Below are 19,008 nucleotides of genomic sequence, written 5' to 3' on the forward strand. Positions count from 1 at the left end.
TTCATCCATAAGAATACATGAAATAAATTCAAAATATTTGTGAACTCCCTTTCCACAATATTGTTGTTGCAGGAGGAAATTAGTTTCTTAATTGCTTTATTTATTTTTGTAATGGCAGCACCAAAACTCATTACATCTACATGTATTTCAGCATCTAATATTTAATATAAGTAATTCTTCCTTGTAATAATAAAGGACCACAAATTAGGTTTGACATGTTTAGAATTACCACATAAAATAAAATTGTAAATGAACAAAGGATTAGAAAGAGTCTAGATAAAGACACGTAAAATATTGTCTTTAAAGAGAAATTGCCTCCACTAGTACTCAATTGGTTGGAACATCATATTGATAACATGTTATAAAATAAAACTAATAATATAGAAAAAAAGATAAGAAAGAGAGAATGGGAAACAACTTTTACTTTTAGGTGTATCTTACTAGTTATACGAAAAGTCTCATTTCTAGATCAAAATGTAACCAATAACAAATAAAGAATACAAATTGTTAATAAAATATTTAAATCTGATAACGAGTAATCATAACAAATCAGTCAATTATAGCAGTCATTGTATCAAATCAATGAACCATTGATTCATAACATCAACTATTAATAATTTTCATCTTTTAATTAATTTTTAGGTTACATATTTCTTTTTTCAACGTAAGAAGAGAAGATAAGGAAGGAACATTACCTTAGTAGGAATTGCATTATATTTTCTCATACAAACAAAAAATTTAAATATGTCTTTTTGCTTTTAAATTATTTCAAAAATATATATTTTATTTTTAAATTAAACTATAAAATATTTAATATATACTTTTAGGTTACAAAGCTGATTTTTTTTACCCATATAAGAAGATAAAGAAGAAACATTACCTTTATCATACAAACAAAAAATTTAAATATATTTTTTTTGTTTTTAAATTATTGTAAGAAAATATATTTTATTTTTAAATTAAAATATAAAATATTTAATATGAAAGTAATGTAAAATATCATTCTAACAAATTATATGTGAAGTATGTTTTTAATAAAAAAAAAGAGAGATTCACACTTCATAATATAACACACACATATAATTTATTTAAAATATTATTTTATAAGACTTTTATATACAGCAAAAATAAATATTTTATAATTTAATTTAAAGATAAAACACATTATATATATATATAAATATATTTAATAAGAAAACATATTAACTAAATTAAAAAATTACTTAGATGAAGAAACCTTTTGTGTACCGCATAACATATACAACTAATAACTACCTTTGTCAAGCTGTTTTACTCTTTCAAAAACATAAAAAAAAAGAAGTTAAATTGCAACCCAAAAGGTTAGTAATCAAACACTTAAAGCAATTCGGATGAAAAGCGCTTACGTACATTTCATAATTTCTTTTCTCGTAATGCAGTGTTCGTAATCTTCTTCGTCTCTCCTCTCTGAGAATAGAAACCCTTTCGCAATCTTACTTCAACCCATCTTCCACCTTTCAAACCTTTTCTGCATATTCTCGACCTTCAGGTAACTCTGGGTTTTCGATTTACTCCACTGTTTGAATCTGATTTGACAAAAATTGTTAATGGGGTGGTGGTATTTATGCAAAAGATGAAATCTTGTATGAGACTCGGGAATTGGTGGGTGCTGTCAGTAAAAGGTTAAGGAGTGGGAGTGTGACTTAGTGTGAATTGGTATTTTGGCACAACGTTAGTGTTGGCAAGTTTAAAGGATAGTGGATGAAACTCATCTATTAGTATCTGGCCGAGTTTACTGGCAAAGCAATTTTTTGAATCTTAATACAAATTATGTATTGAATTGAATGATGGTAATTATCACATCATTGCGTTTTTTCCCCCTTTCGTTTTTGTTATTGAAACTCATCTATTATTTTTATGTATTGAAACTCATCTATTAATTGATTGCTTATTTTGGTTAAGGTTTTATTACTCAATTCAGTTGAAACTACTTGTCTGTTGCTTGCTTCTTCAATTAAAGCGTGATATGTGGTTAAAGTGTAACATTCTTTTTCCTATTTGTTAGTTTTCATATCGACTCATGCGTCACTTTGCTAGTTTTCTTATTGGTTGCGTTTAATTCTCCAATTAGATGGATTACGTGAATATGGCCTCTTTCTGTATTTCTTTTATTTTATTTTTTTTCACATTCCGTTGTCCAGTAATTTTCTTGTTGGGGTGCCAATTTCAGGTTTTAATTTGAGAAAGGCACAACGTATGGATCACCTTAGATGCAGTTCTTGATCCGGTTATCACCTGTATGTCAAGGTTGTGGTGGAAATGAATGCTGAATATTGAATACTGATGGAGACTACCACAGTTAAGAGTAATTCTGTATCAGTATTGCAAGTGAGAAAATTATAATGCAATTGCTATGGATGAAACACAAGATCAGTATTATTCTCCCAGTCTACCTGAGATTTCCTTGTCTCGCGATGGCAGTGAGAGGTCTTATTCCAATGCGCAAATAAATCGTGGGAGTGGGATATCAGGCCTGAAGAAGAGAGGTCATGGAAGTCGATCTTGGATTAAAATTGGTCATGATGGGAATTTTGAGACAGTGAGACTTGACAAGGCAACTATAATGAGAAATTGTTCTTTGCCTTCTAGAGATCTCCGGCTATTGGATCCAATGTTTATTTATCCTTCAGCAATATTAGGACGGGAGAAGGCTATTGTAGTCAACCTTGAGCAAATTCGATGTATAATCACTGCTGATGAGGTCATCCTGATGAATTCATTGGATGGTAGTGTTGGTCAGTACAGGTCCGAATTATGCAGTCGCCTTAAGAATGAAAAAGCTGGTAAGGAAGGATTTCAGCTCATTGATGTAACATATAGATTTAGGTGCAAGGAAGACTCATAAAAAATGCCTTATATGTATCTAGGTTTATTGTGACGATTTTAACTTACCTATTTGTCTTTTCTGTTGGGACACTGTTAGGGAATGGATGAAGAATAATAACGGATTGACATTGAGTTTTCTTTTAGCTGTGGAGTCTTTTCTTCGTAATACTTAAATCTACTATATTTCCAAGCTATTAAGCACTTTTTTAAGCTTTTTGATGGAGATGATTACTGCATAGGATTGCTTACTTTGTCTTCCATTTTTTAACAGATGATCTACCTTTTGAAATTAGGGCACTGGAGTTGGCTCTAGAATTGACATGCACATCTTTAGATGCTCAGGTATAAATTGACCTAAAGGTCCACTTCGGGAATCTTCCACATTAGGGCTGTGAATGTGATAGTATATTTTCTAAATTTTTCTATTTTACATTGAAAATGGCAGCAATATACTTGATGCTTGTCAGTATTATGGTTAAATTACTTCAGGATTTATCATGTTGGAAATATTTTCATCATCCACTCTAAGTATTTCCCTGCAAATTCAAATAATCTATATAACTTGACCGTGATTATACTCTATTGACTGCCCACAATATTTTCCACCATTCACTGCAATCAAGATTCTGGCTGGTTAAAAAACCCTAGGATTAATTGTGCGTAGCACAAAGGTAATATAGTGTGCAAGGAGATTTGAAACACAAACAAAAGGGTGGTGGTCGTCTAGCTAATATCTTAGGAAATATAAGAAAACATCTATTATTAAGGAAAACTTTATCTCTTATTATACAGCCAAGGGACCTATTTGTATAGCATGAAACCCCTAATAAAAAAACAAATCCTAACCCTTAGCTCTATATATCCAAATCATCTAAAACCCTATAGAAACTAATAGGCATAAATAGAATAGACAGAAATCCATGGTAGCGACTAGTGCATGTCTCAGTGAAGGAGAACAGTTCTCAGAAGAATTAAGGCATCATAACTATCAAAACACAAGAATCCAATGAAAGAAGAGAGGAAAGGATAGAAGGAATTGTCTGGTGTATGCAAAATCTGTCTTAAACGATGTTATTTATAGACATATGGAATAATTCTCATTAATCATTAAATAAGAAATGAACGGGCAGATAAAAATGTTAAATACCAAGACATTAGTACGCATTAAATAAAAATATATCTCACAGAGTAATGGCGCAAAAGCATAGTATGACACTTTGAATAATGGTAACATAAAAAAACCGTAACCTGACTCAATATAGTGGCTTTGCATCAAAAAGTATTTTAATTAAATCACATTGTAGCAACATTTATGTGTCCCTCCATCACATGTGCAATGGAAAATCGAAGCAAGGCAATGTCAACCACTTGTCTTTTTGAAATACCTGAACTTAACATCATGAATGGCATGTGGGTAGTACTCTGCTACATCAGCTCATCAGTATCAAGTTATAGTACCTTGATTAAAAGTCCAGGTGTCTGACATATAATTATGTATGACTCCTCTTTGTCCCACGTCAATTTCTACCCTATCATTGTTTATGGTAGAATAAAAATTGGGGGTGGGGGGATAACGTTGCCAATGATCTTTGATTGTCAGGATAACAAACTTGAATTTTGGTTGTGGCTGCTATCATCATCTGATGTGTGCAATTAGCAATTAGCAATTACCAATTACCAATGTTGCAGGACTCTTAATCCATAGACGACAAATTAAGAGGGTGAAAAAATGTAGAATAAGAGTAAAAATGAAGTAGTGCACAATGGAGTAATTTGCAGATACAAACACAAGGATGTCAATTGTAGATGAATCTATGGTTCGGGACTCAGTTGTGTTGAATTACTATAATTCCAAATTCCCATATAAAAGGCAAGTTCCTATCATTAGCTAAGTATTTCAACTAATTCTCTTGGAAACTAGGTCACATTTGTAATGATCCAATTCCTAACCAAATCAATTTTTGGCTCATAAAATTATCTAGAAAAGCGTTAAGTAATAAGAGATTGTTGGATGCTAATCCATTAACCAATTGAGGTAAGAAGAGTTACCGTTTGGTTATATCTTACCGTTTGGTTATTGAATAACCATTGACCTGATTTGCCTCATATATATGATGATTAATTGTGTCATAATTAATAAATCCATGCTCATACATCTAAGAATGGCCAATTGAATGCAGCTAAGTGCAATGTAACAAACCTAATGAACAGAAATACATAATATATTTAAAACTGGAAAGATCCACAATCAAATCTGAGTCCACCATAGCCCAAACTGTGGATTTAGATATAAAATGAAATATTGCCTGGTACTCAAACATATATTTTCAACCATAAAGATCCAAAAGATGGTAGAAAAAGAGAATAAACAAATAAAATCCCTTTCTCCATGCAGCAATGAACTCAAATCTTTAAGAGTACTTGCTTGAAGTTTTGAGATTATATTGAATAATTTATACTAGAGTTCTATAAAAGCTAAAAAATAAAAATAAAAATCCAAAATTTAAGGTATATTCATAAATAATGGATAGAAGTTATACTTTAGGGGAAGTGCCTTTGATTAGGATTTTGAAAGACTTTTTTATGAAAAATTCTTCTGGTATCGAATCAAGACTCTTGAATGATATAAATAAGCATTGTGATATTCAGTTAAATTATCAGAATTTATTTAAGGAAACCAGCAAAATATATAAGTTTGTTGGCATTAAAATGTATACAAATTTTGACGTATTATTTTTAAGACAAATTTTGTATTACTTTTTAATATGTATAAATATTATACCATCAAACAATCTCACCCAAAACCTTGAGACTTTGCTTGACTTTTTTTCCCCAGCTTGTTTTATCTCTCTTTGTTTAAATCCATATAGACATTCATCTGTGGCAATTGATAACTTAATTTGCAAGAATATCATTACGATAAATTTCTATTGAACCTGGTGTCGAATCTTCAACTTTGGTATTACTACATAACAAAGGTCATAATTTTAAATATATTCTTCATACCCAATTCATACCCAAGAGTAGAACGAGAAGTGCTGCTACACTGATTGATGTAAGGAGAAAAGGATTTTTCACCCTGTTTTCAGTTTTTCCTGCTACGCTAACTAACCACTGCAATAATGGCAATAACTCTGGGTTGAATTATATCTGCTATTGTGAACTATTGACAATTTATGTTTGTGATGCTCCAAGATTGACCAAGATGACAAAATATTGTGAATGATGAGTAAAAAATTCTAGGTATTATGAATGATGATAAGATGATCGAAGATGAGTGTATCCAATCTATAGTTCCTACTCTTTTGATACGGATAGAAAGAGGATTACTTCATTATATCCACCAAATTTGGGATTGAGATTCGATATATTTTGTTTGGATAGAGTTTCTTTAAATTCATGCCTCAATAGATATCTCTATAATTTTCTTCAAGAAACCCTTTTTGTTAATAATATCTTCATAACATCATTTGGGTTAATATCTCCATCAAATGTGCTTACCTATTTTTCATCTGAACTCATCGAATTCATTACTTTTGCTGTAAAACAAGAGAAATTGGGCAAAAACCAATGCAAGATTTAAAATTAACATATGAAGTTTCATGATATCCCTCAAGAAATCCATAGGAATGAAGGTTTATCACTGTTCTCATATCTTAATTTTATCTTAGGACCTAGGTCATCGAAGTGCAAATTTCAGTGGCTCAAGACTAGGTATAGTCGTATAGCTTGTATGTTTGCAAATTGTTGTTTCAGCGTTGGAATTCAGGTCATTATGTTTATGTCACATTATATGCATAGCTTAAGGCACTAGAAAAAGATGCTGAATAAGCTTCCAGCCTTATGCAATTAAATTGTTATCTTGAATCCCGTATATTAAGAAGGTTGTTATTTGACAGGTAAACGAACTGGAAATGGAAATATATCCTGTGCTAGATGAACTAGCCTCATCTATCAGTACTTTAAATCTGGAACGTGTTAGGAGATTTAAAGGTCACCTGCTTGCTTTGACTCAACGAGTTCAGAAGGTTGATCAATGTTGAATTATTATCCTTGATTACTATCCTCAATTTTTCTGTCTTTCTATTACCTGCAACCAGTAACTTGTTAATTCCCAGGTTCGTGATGAAATTGAACATCTTATGGATGATGATGGTGACATGGCTGAGATGTGTCTAACGGAGAAAAAGAGAAGATCTGATACTTGCACTATTAATGATTGTTTTCAAACTAATGCATCTGGTGGATTGACTTCAAAGTCAGCTCCTGCTTCACCCGAGCGAACGACTAGTGGAGTCCAGATGTTGCAAAGGGCTTTCAGCAGCATTGGAAATTCTAGCAAACCTGGTAGCTCAATGGTGTCTTCTGATAATGGGGAAAAGATTGAGCCACTCGAAATGTTGCTTGAAGCATATTTTGTAGTCATTGATAATACTCTTAACACACTATTATCGGTATGAGAAGTTTGACCTACTCAGCTGTAGCATTACAATCTACCCATGTTGCTTATAACATAGGGTATCTTATGTTGGATATCATAGTATTGGGTAATATAGCTAAGGTACTCATATAAACATTAAATTAGCTCAGGCAAGCCTTCTCCCAATCAACCCGTTGCATTATGAATTTTTCTTATGAGTAGCAGCCACAGTGACATTTTATATTAACTAATAGCATATGGTTTTATTATTTAGGCGCTTCATGCAAATGCTAAATATTTTTTTTTCTGCTGGTAATGCAGCTCAAAGAATACATTGACGACACAGAAGATTTTATCAACATAAAATTGGTAAGCTGACATTAACAGTTTGCAACATTCTGCTGAATATTCCTTCAATTCTTTGATGCTCTAAACTGTGTCCACAGGCAGCATTACTTTTCACTCTATTTATTACAGGGAAATATTCAGAACCAGCTAATACAGTTTGAGCTGCTTCTTACAGCTGCTACGTTGGTAGCTGCAGTATTTACTGCTGTAGCAGGTGTATTTGGAATGAACTTTGAAACCACAGTTTTTGACTATCCATCTGGATTCAATTTGGTTTTGGTAATTACTGGTATTGCTTGTATAGCATTGTATTTTGCTCTCCTATCTTATTTTAGGTACAAGAAAGTGCTTGCAACTTAAACTTCAATACCAATAAATTGAGTGTGCGTTCGCATTGGTCAAGATGACAGCTTGCACCCGAATATAACATCTATCTGCTTGTGGAAGATAATTTTTTCATAATTCACTGCTTCAACATTGATGGATAAACTGAATTTTTCACCATTTCATCAATCAAGATGCCATTGTTATACTTGGGCAACTATCCATGGTGCAGGCCAATATGTCTCTATAATCGCGTGATATATTGAAAGAGTCATAAACTTTCCCATCTCGGCTCTTCTTGTACTCAAACAACAAATTTGAGTGATCAAAAGCAGTTAGTTTTACAAATCCATAGTCATAGTCTTTAAAAATGCTCCATTTGGTTTTGATGGAAGTAAATGTTGAAAGGCTAGCTCCACCACCACCAGCAACAATATGTATTGTCCCCTTTAAGGTTCCCTTATAGTGGTGTTTCTCTTCATTAGTGCAGATATTCTGTTGCAAAATGTAAAAGATAGTTGTTAGTAGAGAAAATTCACATTGTCGTACCGATTTTCAGGTTTAAATAATGCTATTTGTGGCATGTAAAATGTTATCTGTTTCATTTTTGTCAAGAAGAGCACAGTAGGGATTAGGGAACTTGACATTTTGATTTCTTTACGCCTAATTCTTGATGTGTGTTAATCTAAATATTAGCTTTATATTAAAAAAAATTGAATGGAAGAAAGCACATGGTTGTAGAAACCTGGTATATGGGGCATGTCCTCTCATAATTGTGCACATGGCCATATATGGCAATGTCCACCTTGTACTTCTGCCATAGCTTTTGAAGGCTCTCTCTCCCCATTGGTTCAGCAAATGATCCCTCTTCTGCATAACAGATACAAGAGGAGTATCCAAGTACCCTATGTGCAAGGAAAATTAGCCACGGCTGTTTTTGTCTGTCAACTGAAGCGAAACAATGCTCAATGAACTTGTATTGTTCTGTTCCTTCTCTCCAATCATGTTCAGTGTCAGCAATACAGAAGCGGAACATGCCATAGTCAATTGAATACCTGGTGAAAGAAGTAGAAATGTAACATGTTCCAAATACCTGATGTGTTGAATATTCTATAGTACCTAAAGCTTTTAAACCAAAAGCAACCATTAGTGAACTTTATTATAAAATTATTACAATGCCTCATTACATTATCCTTCCAGATACTAAAATGTAATATTTTGCCATAACTAAAATAAATGATATTCCTTATCACTAAGCTTTACATATTGAACCTACCTCGTTATCTTTTCCCTCCTATTTACTTTCAATCTAAAGAGAGTATGAATGAACCCTTAATTTAGATCTTGATGCCTAATAACTCAGACTAACTGCATATTTTAGGAACTGATGATAATATATGATTAATACAAGGTGGTGGTTCTTTTTGCTTTACTCTTTTATGTTGATGGCATTACCCTTTATTCATTTTTTAACTGCTATTCCAAAACAAAATAAAAATGTCACCATTTCTTCAAAATTTTAATTCCAGAACGTAATGTATATTCTATAAGCGAGTAGTAAGCTCTAGCAACATTCTTTTCCCCTGAATCACTTCACAGTTCAAATTCAGGAAGAGAGTTTTAATATTTCTTGGGATTAACTTTTCAAAAGTGATTTGTAAACCCTTTCTGGGTTAAATGGGAATAGTTTTGGAGTAATAGTTAAAAAAAAAGGGCAGCATCATTAACAAAAAAGAGATGGTGCAAAAATGTAAAGCCTTAGAATGAATTATTTTGACTATTTACACTTCATTGAATAACATTGCAATTCTTAGTAATTCATTTTGTTCATACCCAAATCATGAAACATCATTAAAACCAACAGAAGGTAAACTTTCTACACAGGAAACATCATACAATTTACAAAATTTATTTTAGTGATTATCATCTCAAATAGACGTCATATTATCATACCAAACCTTAGCCCTGTTTGAAGCAGGGTTGTAGAACATAGTCTGTGCCAACACACCACATTCTCCTCCAGAATCCATGTTCTCGTAAAAGGATCCTGTTCCAGGCCAGTCTCGTTCATGGTTCCCACTGGCCAAAGACACCACAAGAGCATGACTATCATAAATAAATAAAATAAAACACATCCTAGACTAATTTTTTGGTAAGCTGTATAAAAACCTTGCAGTCATGTAAGGCACAGCTGATGCAATTGGCTCCACCTGTGCTGTAAATTGATCCCATTGAGAAAGGTAACCATTTGCATAACATATATCTCCAATATGGAAAACAAGGTCAATGTTTTCCAAGTCCTGGATAAGCTGCAGAGTAGTGTTTATTGAGCCATGCTGAAAATTGTTGTATTCGTTGGAACCATCAACTTCCTCCTGCATGATTAACTATCAATCAAATACTCATAATTGATCTCATAGGCACAAGGTTTTGAATATAGTCGTGCTTAGTCTCATCAAGATTGTTGATATAGATGAAAATTACAGACAAATATGATTGATGCAATTACAATTGCAACCATTGTATTGCTAACAACTATATCTTATCTTACACTTAAACAATTATCCCCTTAATATGCAGAACACATGAAACTATATCTGCCTCTTGAAGAATGAGTAAGGAAACAAGTCTTCTCATAAGCATTCATTCATTCTATAGTACATTCTTTGGTTTGAAACCATAGACTAGAATTTTGAATGTCCAGCAAGATAGAATTGATATAATATACTGAGTATATGCATATATCACAATTTTAGATATCAAATTATCAGCATATACTAAGAAACATGACAGATGTCATCCATTGAATATATGAATGCATAACTTTTTCGTAACAGTTCAAACCTTTCCCATATCTCCAAATATGACAACACGTTGTAAGGACTTCTGTCCAGGAAAAGGAGGTGCTCTAAACTGATAGTTTCCGCTCCAGATAAATGTACCATTGTTTAATTTGTGTCCTATCGTGTACTCATATCTGCACAATAAGCAGAAAGCACAATTAAATTGTCAAGACTTCATTATAGCAAACAAAATTTAAGTAGAAAATATGGTGCAACGCAATAGGTTTTACCTAGTTTGGAGCTCAATAACAAAATAATAGTTATTTTTCATTGGCTAACAGATCTAAATCAAGCTGAAATCTATGGCATACAGTGACAATGCAACAAGATAACAAGAATCTACTAGGTGGTGTTCAACCATAATAGATAAGAATATCAAATAAAAATTGGTGGCTTCAGAGTGAAATTCTCACAATTAATGAAAAGGTAACGTACTTTAAGGTAAATCAAAACCTAAATATCAGATTCATGGATATGCCGGACACCTTTCCAAGGGAAACATAAAACTAAAAAGTGCTTAAAACTAGGCCTAATCTAGAAATAACATACATTCTATTGGGCCACAGCTCTTTTAGATGACTTGTGTGTATATATCCAGGGTCACGCCATCCCACTGTTCTTGCTGGTGCACCTGTTCAGAAATAGATAGTCGTTGTGTGCAATGAGAAACCTTTTTGAAAAAGAAAATCCATCAAACTGAACGATGAGTGCTTAAATTTACAGGTAGATGAGTTCCCTTACCACACATGCTATCGCTAGTGAAAGTCAGTGTCTCAGCAGGTGAATGCATATGATCCCCTCCTTTTAGACCCCATTGAACAAAAGGTTCAGCATCACTGATCCCGTATCCACTTGTCCATGTTACACTCATCTGATTTAAGTTCATAGTTATACTGTTTTATTTTGATAAAATGAAAGAAACCATTTGATGAAAAACAGCAAATGTAACAAAAATGTAATTTAAAGTAAAACTAAAAGAGATAGTAGCAGCATGCTGTATGGTTTTTTCCTTCAAAAGTTCACATAACATTTGCTAACATAGGAAAATTTCATCTGTGTAAGTTTTATGCAATCTAGGACTTGAGAATAAGAACTAACCTCGTTCCATGACTTTCCTAGTGCCAGGCGGGGGTAAACTGGAGCATTTGGATTAGCAAAAGCTATTTTATTTGACACTGCCACAAGCTTTGGCTGTCATGAGGTAAATACAAACGAATGAGAAATTGCATTTAGCCATTTCATAATTGATGAACAAATTAGGAGTCTTTACAATTCATGTAAACATAGATAGAATGGGAATAGAAAAATCGGAAAAGAGGTAATGCTAAGACTTCCACAGTATCTTAAGGAAAATATGACTGATAGAAAAGCAGAGCAAAAGTGTACAAAAAATGCATGCAGAGAAAGGGAAACAAATAAAAAATGATAATTGCTACTCATCCTTGAAGTAGCCGTTAAAGGAATTTGCTAACTTCCATTCACTGTTCAAAAAAGAAAAACAAATATGGCAATATTCTCACGGACCAAATCTACTTCGAAATGATTTGTGAATGCAACGTGATTTGTAGAAGAATAAAAATCAAAGAATATTAGCATCCACTTAATCAAGCAAGTTCAAACTAATGATGGCCTACATTTGACAAGCCACCAGAAAATAGTGCAAATGAGAAATCTGATCTCTGATTGATCAACCGAAGCTTCAGAAACCCTTTTCCATGTACTTTGTATAGGGGGCTTGAGTAATTTGCATATTGATACTGCACAATGGGGTAAACATTCGTTAGACCTTCACTTCGACATTTTCTTTGATAACTTTCCCTAGCTTCAAGAAAAGCTACAGAAAAAAACAGTTGTGCTGTGGTGATGTCAGTACTAAACATAGTACAGGTCAGTGGTACCTTAATGGGCGCAGAACACAATAGTGGTGGATAGACTCTACGGTTTTCTTTTGGACATGTGGAAGCACTGAAATGCCAAAAACAGGAGCAATCAATTAAAACTCAGCAACCAGGGTTGTAACAAGGCAATAATTTGATTGAAACAATGAAATAGAACCTTTATAGGGTTCTAGGGCAAGATTTAAGAAAGGCATCTATTTTGAATGTTACCTAAAGTTTGCAGGAGAGAATACTCCAATCCAATCATCAATGGATGGAATTGGAGAACTGTACTCTAGGGTTATCCACTCAGCAGTTTGCCCCTATAAAAGAATCCAGTAAAACTTACATCAGCAATGAGGCAATATGCAATATAGCAATAATATGGAAACTAAAACAAGTTGGTTATCATCAAGAGAGTTTACAAGTGACACTGCTGATGAATGAATTTATAGTGTCAAAACTTACTTCTTGTCCAAGAATAGCTGGAGATGCTTTGATGTAAGCAAGGTCAAGAAGTGACACTGTTGCCTTATGAACAGCTACTTTTGAAAGAGGCTGATCTCCATGTGACCACACCCTTTGGAGCATGGTACAAACCAGTAGAAAGGCCAAGGAGACAAACTTGGATTCTCCCATTTCAGGTAGCTGTTTGAGCATGATCTTTGATTAATTACACCTCATTCTATATGTAATTACAAAAATAGACTATATTCTTGTTGCAAATTCTAACCCAGATTCACAAAACTTGGTTATGCACAGTCAAGTATGTCTTATAATATATACTATATGCTACTTATCCTTTCCCCAACTAACCCAAAAGTCATGTAGCAGAAAAACAGAAAAGATAATGGCAAATTATAGAATATGAAAGGCAACTACAACTTTTCTAAGAAGTAGATGAGATTAGAGTTCACTTGCCTTCAATAATCTTAATTGGTTTCTTGAAATTCAAAAGGGTGATTTTAATTTCAGAGAGAGATATTTCACAGGACAATAATCTGCAGGATAAATCGTGGGAGCAAAAACCAAAGATGCCACTTTCACTAATCAACAATGTTTTAACTAAGCTTCAATTAACAAATATAAACTACTGAACACGTGTACCACTTGTTATATCTGTCAGATATATGAAATTTTTAATAAATGGCTGAAATTTGCAAGCTGCAACTTGTTGAAAGGGTGAGTGTGCTATTTTTTTTGAAAATTGCTTAGTCGTCCCTAATCAGAGTTGCTTTTTCTCATTCATCTCCTCAAAGGGTTGATCTTCCTTCTTTCCTTTTTGTCATTTCTCAATCAAACACACAAAAAAGTCTCTTTCTTTTAGCTGAGTTGGGTTGATTGCGTAGAAAGAAGAATGAGAATATTTCTTTTAATTAAAATTGATTGTTAAATAACAAGCCTTTCTATAAATCGACTTGTTAAAACTTTAGATAGAAAAAAGTAAGGAGAAAAAAAAAACAAAAATATTTGTTATAAGCTACGGATAACTTCAATAACCTTATTTTTCAATTTTTATATAAAAATTATTTTTGTTTTTACATATTTTAGAGTACCAGAAAGTTTGTTTAATTTTGTTCAAAGTTTTCTTTCAAAACTTGTATGGAGAAATTTATTTAAATATGCCCTAACAATAGTTGGTATAATTAAATTATGTTCGAAGAAAATCATTAAAATGTCTTTTGTGGTAAATATGCTTGCATAAAAAAATTATGCAAAATTATGGAAATATTTTGATTATTTAAAACTATATAATTTTAAGTTTTTAAAAAATAAAGTTTAAAATAATTCGTACTCTGTTTTTTGTCTTTGAATCTATCATGATTCTCTACTTAAAGTATTTCGGACAAATTAGAAATTTTAAAAATAAAAAAATAATTAAATTTTTTATAAATTAAAAAATATAAATTAATTTGCATAATTTTTTTAATAAATTTTTATTTTTAAATTTATGAATAAACTAATATTAACTTAGGAATAATTTTACCCTATTTTTTTTTTCTCATCGAGAAGTAATTACGAAAAAAAGGTCTATCGTGTACATAATATCTAACAAATAAGGATTTAAACTCCTAACCACGTTGACAAATTTTGTATCAATAATATCATATCAATCTCATAACATTAATTTGTAGGAGATTTTAAATTTAAAATTACATTTGCCATTCAGAGTTTTAAATATTTAAACTACATCATAAATTTTGTAATGTTAAGTCATATATCCTATTTCATAAATATTCTATATAGGTATTCTATATCAATTATTTGTTGAGGTGAGTTAATAATTTTGTTACTAATACGTTAATATGTTAGTTAAATTTAAAAAAAATATATATTATTTATAATTTGTCACATTAACTATATTAAAGGACAATAATTATATTAAAGGTTATACAATAGCATTCTTATAAAAGGATTAATATTTTATATTTATTATTACTTCCAATATTGTTATTACTCTTCTTTTTTAAGCAAAGAGAGATTTTATGTTTGGATTTTAATCCCTAAAATTTATTTTTTTTAAGTTTATAATTCGGTACAATGGTTTCACCCTTTTCAGCAATTTATATAAAGGTATTTTTGTTTTCTTTAATAAGAACATTTCATGTAAATCATAAGATTTTGGTAAAATAATTTCCTGCTACACATAGTCTCTTATAAATCTCGTATAAAATAAAAGTTTTATTTTTATTTGCTAATAAAGCCATTCTTATATGAGCGAGTTTGAGTTTTCCACACCTAATCGTCTTGGTTATAGTTCTATGATCGTTTTTTATATATAATTTTTTATGAGTGTGTTTCTTACATTTCAATGACCTAGTCATAACAAGTGAACCTAGTCACAATTAAGTGGTCAATCTATAGTATAATTTTTTGTCTAAACAAGTCTTTTGTACCTATGTAGATATAATAACAATACCGTTTTGGTTAAATCTCTTGTGCAATTTTCTGTATGAGTATGTATCTCACACTGATGTGGATCTTACACCTATGCTTGAACCCTTTGTACAATGTTTTATATGGCCACACCTCCCACAACCATGTAGACGCTACTAGACACTCTTGTGGTTGAATCTTTCATACATTTTTCTATATAGCCTAATGAGTGCATAATTTTGTCCTTATTTGATCTTTAATTCTAAATTTTTGACTGAATTTTGGTGATTAAAAAATTTATTTATTCAGGATTTGTGATATTTGGATTTATTGAGTTTGTGAGATAAGAAAGGACTTAAAAAGTAATTTTAGTAACATAAAATATTTTTGGATATTCTAATGTTTGTTTTTTTTATTCTAACGTTTGTTGATGCAGTTGAAGTTAAATTTAGTTCATTAAAGGTGTAGAATTGAAAGTTCCAAGTTGCAACAAAATAAGGCTAAAATTAGTAAATTTTGAAAAGAAATATACAAGGAGTTGAATGCACCCATATTTTTTACATATACACTCCCTTTTTCAACAATGGGCCAAACAATCAGAATCAGACCAATAATAACTTGACGTATGTCCATCATCTTCATTCTCTCACCACAAACCAAAAACCCTAGGCACCTTCGAACCACCATGGAAACCACCCATTGAAGACCTTCGCAACGCTACCAGACCAGAACCAATAACACCATTATCACGCTTGAATAACCTCACTATTATTCAACCACATCACGTGTCAACATCCATGGTTCAACCACTAAGCATATGCAACAGACCACCACGAGCAGCAACAACTGATTGACAAAGAAGAGCTGATTTTGAGAGAAAGAGGGATTTGCCATGTGGCAATCCCTTATTGGTCAGTCAACAAGTCAAATATTCAAAATTAGTCAAAGCGTGGTCACAATTCAAAGTTGGTCAAACAAGAGGGACTAAAATGAAAATATTGATATATTTATATTTTCTTGCAAATTTGGACTATAGGATTGCAAAAGGGCTTATTTGGAAAATTAATGTAAATATTATTTGGTGATAATTTATCAGATATCTTTAAGTAATTAATTTATTTAATTATATAAAAAATTATCAACTAACTATATATGTCAAATAGTTTTAAAATTGGCTATATCTCTCCAAATATTTTTAGATATTCATAACAACTATAAAAATAAATTATATTTATGATTATTTTAAAGATATTTGAGAGATTTTAACAACGGAAAATTTTAATCCAAGTCCAATATAAAGAAACCAATGAAAACCAGAAACAAGACAAGTTTAGAACTTTAGAGTTTAGAAACCCTTTGGGAGGTCTAATTTCTTCCTCTCTCCACTCTCTTTTCTTCTATTTTCATGTTACTTTTGCATTCCATGGAGGGCTAAGCTTTTAGGGTTGGTTTTTATTTTTCTATGTCTTTTATCTCTGAATCACATGAAAAGTAACGTTTTTTACATTGTAGCAAGTTAGCACAATGTTAAATCTACATAACATATCAATCATATGAGTTTCAAGGTTTTTAATTTTAATTGAGAATGTACTTTGATTAAATTTAGAAACTTTCATATGATTGAATGAGTTTTTGCCAATAATTGATAATGTACTTTGATTTAAGGTGAATTAATAAAAAATGTATTTTGGTTAATTAGTTTTTTAGTTGATATAAGAGAGAAAAAAATAGATATGATTAGGCATAGTAATATTTAATTGAGAATGTACTTTGATTAAATTTACTATGATTAATCTACAAAATTCTTGCGTTTAATTGAGAATATACTTTGGTTAATAGTAAAAACGACAACAAATTAATTAAGAATTTACATCGATTAATTTAAAAATCTAAGACAATAATTAATTGAATGATACTTCTTAGATACCAATGAAGAATCTATTTTAAAAGCAGTGAAATCAATCTAATTTCTTTATAATTGATTTCATATATTTTTATCTCTTACCAATATTATTTCTTATTTTTATTTGATTAACTCCTTTTGTATAGTTTTTTATAAAAATCAATTTGTCAAAAATCAATTTCATGTTCGTTGGAAGACGACTTAGAGTTGACTTTACCCTTTCTATTTTAGTAGCTACCATCTTAGCAATACCGAATTTGCTATAGTTTATTAGTATTAATTTGATTGCGTCAACAACAACGTTATCACATGTCTTTCACACCCACGTGGGTCCAGACATAGCCCTATAGTCAAATCTTGGGTGCAATTTCATGAGTATGTCTCTCACATCCATATGGACTCATTCACACCTCTATAATTGAACATCTAGTGTATTTTTCTTTATGTACATAACTCCTACAACAATTTAAGTTAGCCATATTGTTATCGTAAAATCTCTAGTACAATCTTTTATATAAACACAATTTTTGAAACAATATGGATGCAACCACATTCTTATGGTCCAATCACAAGTGCAATTTTAATTATGAAATGTCTCCCAAATTTATGTAAAAGAAAACACACCCTTGAGGTTCAACTCGTTTTGAAATTTTATGTGAGTACATCTTCCACACTAATGTAGTTGTAATAACAACATTTTGTTCAAACATTTAGAACAAAAATGTGGATGCAACTACACCTCTCTAGTTCAATATTTTCTATGAGTGTTACACCTATGTGAAAGCAGTCACAGTCCTATGTTTGAATATATATATATATATATATATATATATATATATATAATCCAGGTTTTTTTTATGAGTATGTCTCTTGCACTCATGTGTACGTACTCATAAACTTTTAATTGAAACTTTGGTACAACATTTCCCACATATATGTAGATGAAACCACATATGGTAAAATCTCTTGTACATTTTTTGTATGATTGCATCTCTTACACTAATATAAACACATACATAGTTTTTAGATCAAATTTCTAATATAATGTTCTATTAGTTCCTTCTACACTACTGTGAACAAAACCACAACCATGCAGTTGAATCCTCAGTTTAATTTTCATTATAAGTGTGTCTTTTAAACTCATGTGGATACATTCACACTTTTATAGTTGAATCTTTAATGTAATTTTCTATATAATTGAAACTCCCACAATTATATGGTTATAGTCACACCCTTGTGGTTGAATCTTTAATGCAATTTTATATTAGTTGAACCTCTATTGTATTTTTTTATAAGCATAACACCTACAACTATGTCGAGGCGGCCACATCTTTATGGTTAAACCTCTAATGCAACTTTTCTTAAATGGGTGCAACTCTTACAATCATATCAGCACAACATACTCTTATGGTTAAATATCTTATGTAACTTTTTGCATTACCACATCTCCAAAAAATTTTGCAAATGCATCCATGTGTCTCAGGTTAAACATTTAGCACAATTTTACATGGTTGAGAAAAATAAATTGAGAGAGCTTTATCACTCCACTCA

General features: G+C 31.4%; 2 protein-coding genes across 3 annotated transcripts; one reads left to right on the top strand and one right to left on the bottom strand.

The window, feature by feature from the left end:
* Positions 1–1,331: 1,331 nt before the first annotated feature.
* On the top strand, positions 1,332–8,547 carry MGT3 (magnesium transporter 3). The gene is made up of 7 exons (XM_028057535.2): positions 1,332–1,528; positions 2,210–2,822; positions 3,137–3,207; positions 6,765–6,893; positions 6,984–7,319; positions 7,607–7,654; positions 7,763–8,547. The coding sequence occupies exons 2-7, from the start codon at positions 2,393–2,395 to the stop codon at positions 7,991–7,993; spliced, it is 1,245 nt and encodes a 414-aa protein (XP_027913336.1). The 5' UTR covers positions 1,332–1,528; positions 2,210–2,392; the 3' UTR covers positions 7,994–8,547.
* Positions 7,636–13,915, bottom strand: LOC114173261 (Purple acid phosphatases superfamily protein). 2 transcript variants are annotated; one of them, XM_028057534.2, is made up of 13 exons: positions 13,599–13,915; positions 13,146–13,325; positions 12,909–13,000; positions 12,699–12,765; positions 12,435–12,557; positions 11,899–11,991; positions 11,542–11,671; positions 11,350–11,431; positions 10,802–10,934; positions 10,127–10,332; positions 9,911–10,036; positions 8,703–9,012; positions 7,636–8,452 (listed from the first exon to the last, which is right to left on the bottom strand). In XM_028057534.2, the coding sequence occupies exons 2-13, from the start codon at positions 13,314–13,316 to the stop codon at positions 8,147–8,149; spliced, it is 1,839 nt and encodes a 612-aa protein (XP_027913335.1). In that variant the 5' UTR covers positions 13,317–13,325; positions 13,599–13,915; the 3' UTR covers positions 7,636–8,146. The 2 variants fall into 2 exon arrangements, with proteins under 2 accessions (XP_027913335.1, XP_085525992.1); XM_085669866.1 differs by lacking the exon at positions 13,599–13,915 and having other exon boundaries at positions 13,146–13,337.
* Between the last annotated feature and the right edge of the window lie 5,093 nt (positions 13,916–19,008).

Source organism: Vigna unguiculata, chromosome 2 (genome assembly GCF_037176805.1).
Source record: "Vigna unguiculata cultivar grain cowpea cultivar isolate G323 ecotype 2 chromosome 2, ASM3717680v1, whole genome shotgun sequence".
NCBI classification, from domain to species: domain Eukaryota; kingdom Viridiplantae; phylum Streptophyta; class Magnoliopsida; order Fabales; family Fabaceae; genus Vigna; species Vigna unguiculata.

Coding starts and splice junctions, on each gene's coding strand:
- LOC114173261 (XM_085669866.1), bottom strand. CDS start 13,337: ATGCTCAAACAGCTACCTGAAATGGGAGAATCCAAGTTTGTCTCCTTG. Junction 12,558..12,698: donor TGTGTTCTGCGCCCATTAAG/GTACCACTGACC, acceptor CCCATTGTGCAG/TATCAATATGCAAATTACTC. Junction 11,992..12,434: donor TTTCTGGTGGCTTGTCAAAT/GTAGGCCATCAT, acceptor ACCTCATGACAG/CCAAAGCTTGTGGCAGTGTC.
- MGT3 (XM_028057535.2), top strand. CDS start 2,393: ATGGATGAAACACAAGATCAGTATTATTCTCCCAGTCTACCTGAGATT. Junction 7,320..7,606: donor CTCTTAACACACTATTATCG/GTATGAGAAGTT, acceptor CTGGTAATGCAG/CTCAAAGAATACATTGACGA. Junction 7,655..7,762: donor ATTTTATCAACATAAAATTG/GTAAGCTGACAT, acceptor TATTTATTACAG/GGAAATATTCAGAACCAGCT.